The 5,000-nt window shown below is 36.8% G+C and overlaps 2 protein-coding genes across 8 annotated transcripts in view; one reads left to right on the forward strand and one right to left on the reverse strand.

Moving 5' to 3' along the window:
- The window catches only part of LOC125032756 (COX assembly mitochondrial protein 2 homolog), a 4,722-nt gene extending 2,918 nt beyond the window's left edge, over positions 1-1,804 (reverse strand). Inside the window, exon 1 of one of the 6 annotated variants that reach the window (XM_047624070.1) lies at positions 1,723-1,804. The gene's annotated coding sequence lies outside the window, so the exon portion shown is untranslated. Of the gene's footprint in view, positions 1-1,491; positions 1,638-1,722 lie in introns of those variants that run through there. The other 5 variants (XM_047624071.1, XM_047624075.1, XM_047624072.1 and 2 more) reach the window with 5 other exon arrangements.
- A 1,225-nt stretch (positions 1,805-3,029) lies between these two features.
- Positions 3,030-5,000, forward strand: part of LOC125032746 — an 8,028-nt gene continuing 6,057 nt past the window's right edge. The window contains exons 1-2 of one of the 2 annotated variants that reach the window (XM_047624056.1): positions 3,030-3,158; positions 4,011-4,828. In XM_047624056.1, coding sequence (XP_047480012.1) covers positions 4,643-4,828 — 186 coding nt within the window. In that variant the 5' untranslated portion in view covers positions 3,030-3,158; positions 4,011-4,642. The remainder of the gene's footprint in view (positions 3,159-4,010; positions 4,829-5,000) is intronic. The other variant, XM_047624057.1, reaches the window with a different exon arrangement.

The following is a 5,000-nucleotide window of genomic DNA, read 5'->3' on the forward strand; positions in this document are numbered from 1 at the left end:
ATTTTAATGCAAATTTACAAAGTTACAAACAATGACAGTTACATAGATGCAATTGCTGAAGTGTAAACTTTATTATATTAGTAATCATTTAGGAATAACTTGGTCCTTAGTTCTGAGAAAGCTTGAGCATGACATCATGAAACACAAATAGATTTACATGTAAATTCCCTCTCAAGCTATATAAGTATTTTATATCTGGTTATTTGGTAAGAGTCATAACAGATGTTTCAGTGGGTATAATGCATAGATGACATCTGCATATCCTCCAACAAGATGAAGTAGGAAAATAAGAAGAAAAGTAGAAAACCAAAAACAAAATGAAAATGAAAATGAAGAAGGGAGAAGAACCAACAAGTTGTTGTTGTTTGTTTTTTTTAGCCTAAAATTATGCAATACAGTAAATAACATATAGAATAGCTGATGCCAAGGGTTGCAGATATATCAGAGGTTTGAGAGGGGAGTTACAGCAGTTAAAGGGTTGCAAACCACAGGCCAACACAACTTCCGCAGTCTAGGAGAAGGACAATTGGTAGTTTGTAGTTCTTTCCCATAGTGTCAAAGGCATGGAGGCCACTGGTACAGGCTGGACTTATGATAGCAGATTAGATTACAGATCAAAGCAGGTTGTAAGTAGATCTGGATAGAACTTAGCCAATGTAATCATGAAAGAAGTCTTGATTACAATGCAACTTTTGGCAAACATTAGCCCTACAAATCTGTGTAATTTAACAGTAAAGTTTTGGTTGGCTGAGGGCAAGTACAACCAAAAATTGGGGAGACACTAAAACCCTGACCACTGACCGCTGACCCGGCTTGGATCAGTTTAGGTTACATCTTTCCTTTTGTCAAATTTAACCAAATATTCAAATGTTTTCCCATATCAGTGAAATCTATGTGATCTAATAAACAATTTGCAGGCAAAAATATTTGCAGATATGGTTGATTTTTGCACAAAAATATGCCGTCAGTGTTTTCTGGAAAACACTGACCGTCTGACTGATCGAAAGGAAGGTTTCTTCCCCATGTCGGAAAATGCTGGCCCGTTTTTCGCACAGCACACCTAAGCCTATAGCATTTCCTGATATGGGGAAGAAATCTTTCTTAGTACATTATTTTCAGACACTTGAAATTATGCTAGTATAATTGCTGGGGATCGTAAGTGAATAAACATCCAAAAACTATAAATCGTTCCTTTGGAAGTGGTCGATGACAGTCAGTCAGTCGGTCAGTGTTTTCAAGAAAACACTGACCGCATATTTTAATGCAAAAATCACTATGTCTGCTCATATTTTCACCTTCAAATTGTTTAATAGATCCTATAGCTTCCACTATTACATAAAACCTCTGAATATTTTATTAAGTTTGACAAAAAAAAAAAAAAAAATTGGTGTCCCCCCCCTCGAAAATTATTCTCAAATCAATTTACACCAGCACTTCCTACCCCTCAGGCTTTACACTATAACCCCCCACTCCATCAAACACACAACTCACCCCCTTGAACACTGAAACATAAACTCTTATTACCAATCAAATGCACCAACAGCAAAATCGTACAGCAAAACTACTCGCGACCGGCCAGTCTTCTCACATGTAAACAAACTACTATTACATAAACCTCTATTGTATGCAAAGTCGGGTGTACTAATAACCCTCAAGTGTAACATACAACAAAACTGTACATATAATATTAAAATTCTCAGGAGGAACAGCACAATTACTCACATTATCCATGAGTCTTATTATATATTACTTTTTTTTCCCAACGTGTGATGCATGCTCCCCCCCCACGCCAGTGTTGCCAGACCATACGAAGCAAATAGATAAATAGATAAAGTAAAAGAGAATAAACGGATGACAGTTTTTTTCATGCGGTTAAATAACATATAACATACAAATATATCATTTTACTGCAATTGAGGTAAATAAGTCTCTTTATACATCGCGGGTAAAACACCAAATTTCGACAGTGTTACCAAGGAGAAGAAGAATAAGAAGAAAAAGAAGAATGAAGAATAAGAAAAAGAAGAATGAAGAAGATGAAGAATAAGAAAAAGAAGAATGAAGAAGAAGAAGAAGATAAGAAAAAGAAGATGATGAAGAACAAGAAAAAGAAGAATGAAGAAAAAGAAAAAGACGAATGAAGAAGAAAAGAAGAAAAAAGAAGATGATGAATGAAGAAGAAGAAGAAGAAGGAAAAGAAGATGAAGACAAAAAAGAAGGAAAAGAAGAAGGAGAAGGAAAGGAAGAAGAAGAAGGAAAAAGGGGAAAGGGAAAAGAAGGAGAAGGGAAAGAAGAGAGAGAAGGAAAAGAAGAAAGAGAAGGAAAAGAAGAAGGAGAAGCAAATGAAGAAGGATAAAAGAAAGAAGAAGGAAAAGGAAAACAAAGAAGGAGAAGGGAAAGAAGAAGGAGAAGCAAAAGAAGAAGAAGAATGAGAAGGAAAAAAGGAAGAAGGAAAGGAAGGAGAAGGAAAAGATGAAGTGGGAAAAGAAGAAGAAAAGTAGAAAAAAACAAAAACAAAATGAAAATGAAAAAGAAGAAGAAAAGAGAAAGGGAAAGGGAAATGGAAAGAGGAAGAAAAAAAGGAAGAACCAACAGGGTTCACATTTTCATGGTTGTAATATTTTGTAATAGACGCAAGTTGTATTGCTACTCGATTTTACGTATCTTATTATCGTAGAACACGATCATTAACCCAGTATAGTAGAGGCTGGAAAATAGCGATTCAGCAAGATATTTCTTGACAGAAATCGACAGGTCACTCGTACTTTCAATATAATCTTTACCGATGCCATACTTTTAGCATAGCCCCCCCCCCCCCCAGGACCAAGCGACAAATTGGAAAGCAATATATAAATCTCTATATGTACATTAGGAAATAAAAATCTTGAGTATGGTGTAAGAAAAGTTAAAAGAACGTTCCTCAAAAGTTTAAAAGAACGTTCCTCAAAAGTTTAAAAGAACGTTCCTCAAAAGCTTAAAAGAACGTTTCTCAAAGCTTAAAAGAACGTTTCCTCCAAGAGCGGCGTTCGCGGATTCGCAAAGCATGTTTTGGTTGGGTTCTACAAGTGGGACTGCTCGGGAGGAAGAGGAAATTTGCTGGAAAGTGGAAGAAAATAAGAAGAAAGGTACTTTTAGCCGATAAACAGACATTCATTGAGGTAAATTAGTTTCTCGGCTTAGCCTATATATTCGTTTTATGTTCGTATTTGGTACTTTTAACTACTGAAATAGCTGAAGACTGTCGACTTCTTGGGCATCTGTTGGCGAGATAGGCCTAGCGATTTACTTTTAGAAACAGGCAGTATTTAGATGAGGTTATTGCTTCCTTCACTCAGGTAAATAAGGAACATTCTGTTTCTGTCTCTCCTCCCCCTTGCTCTCCCACACACTTTTTCAAGCAAATAAAGGTCAAATTCTAAGGTTTGTTATCTTACGACCTATCAAATATGGTTATCAGCGGGCTATATCGATGCCTAAAAAAACAAATATAACTAATAGTCAGCAGAAGTGATGAATAAGTCCAATGCGAATAGCAAAAAACTCCAATAATGTGAACCGCTTTGAATTTAGCACAGATAGGGAATGAACCACATTGAGGTTGACAAATGTAGAAAAATTATGAATGAGAATGAATATCTTCCCATGTATTGTGAAGATAATTATTCTCATTCATACCTTTTCTACAGTTAGGGAAGCATAACTCATGAAGCCTCTGCCTGAGTTGGGTTGTGATATCAGTCAGAGCTGTCACTTTGATCTGTGCTGGGCAGATGGTGGGGGTATAGAAACAGTAGCATAGTAGTGAGTTTTAAGGGGAACAGTAAAACCTGTGTTTTGGCAAAGGTTGACAGATCCTCATGCTCTGTTTCTGTTTTGCTTGCTGTTGGCATGACTTATGAAGTAGATGAAATACTGATTAGTTTCACTCTTTTCATTATTGGCTCTCTGTCTTCTCCATTCTTCAAGTGACAGATTTTTAATTTTTTTTTTTTTTTATCCTACTTTTGCAGTTACCAGATCTGAGAACTTGAAATCATAAACCATCTGAAGAAACGAGGGTATAAGTCACAAAGAGTATAGACATCATGGCAGGGCCTCAGCCAAAGGGCCCCAAGAATGCCCACGCTCCCAAAACTTTTCCATGGCAGGTATTAAGGGATTTCAAGAAAGCTGAGAAGCTTAAATTGAAACAGGAAAAGGAAGAGCAAGCAAAGAGGGAATTAGAAAAGAAAAGGGTGAAGAGGATGAAATGTAAAGAAAGAATTAAAAATTCCTGAGAATAAGAGAGATTTAGAGAAAGAAAGAAAAAAATTACAAAGGAAAAAGAAAAGGGAGTCCCAGAAGAGCCAAGTAAAGAAGGAAGTACCCGAGCTCACTCCAAGCCAAATCAATAAAAGACAGAGAAAGAAGAAGGGGAAGAACCAAACTGTGCTCATAGATGATCAAGGTGAGGAAGAAGAATTTGGTATCGTAAAGCTTCAGCGTATTAGACATCCTCGTGCATTGGTTCGTGAAGTGAAGTTGAACCAAAAACTGAAGACCTGGGAACAAAGATGCACTTCGTGCTCTTAAGAGTAAACCAAGGATAAAGGTCAGAAAGTTGAGGGGTGATGGTCAAGGAGCAAAGGGTAATCACCCATTTATGGTAAATCGCCCCTATGCTAAGAGAGCTGATATGTCAAAACTAGAAGATGTAAAAAGACATGTGCAGTTCCTTGGAGGTGGACTGAAGGTAGCCTGGACAGACCGGCCTGGGCGTTCTGACTCGGGAATAGAATGGATGGCCCATAGGTCAATAGAGGAAGAACTGGCCTTACGTAAGAAAAAGGTCAGTAGATGCTATGTTTAGCTTATTAGGTAGGCAAAATAATTAATGTGGTTATTGTTTGCAGAATTAATGTTTGATGGTGATGTTAATCATATTTCACTGTTTATAGGAGTAACAGGTAGGTTATTATGTCTTGCGCTGGAAGTTTTTTCTATTTAGAAACATTTGAATT

This window comes from Penaeus chinensis, chromosome 15 (genome assembly GCF_019202785.1).
Source record: "Penaeus chinensis breed Huanghai No. 1 chromosome 15, ASM1920278v2, whole genome shotgun sequence".
Taxonomy (NCBI): domain Eukaryota; kingdom Metazoa; phylum Arthropoda; class Malacostraca; order Decapoda; family Penaeidae; genus Penaeus; species Penaeus chinensis.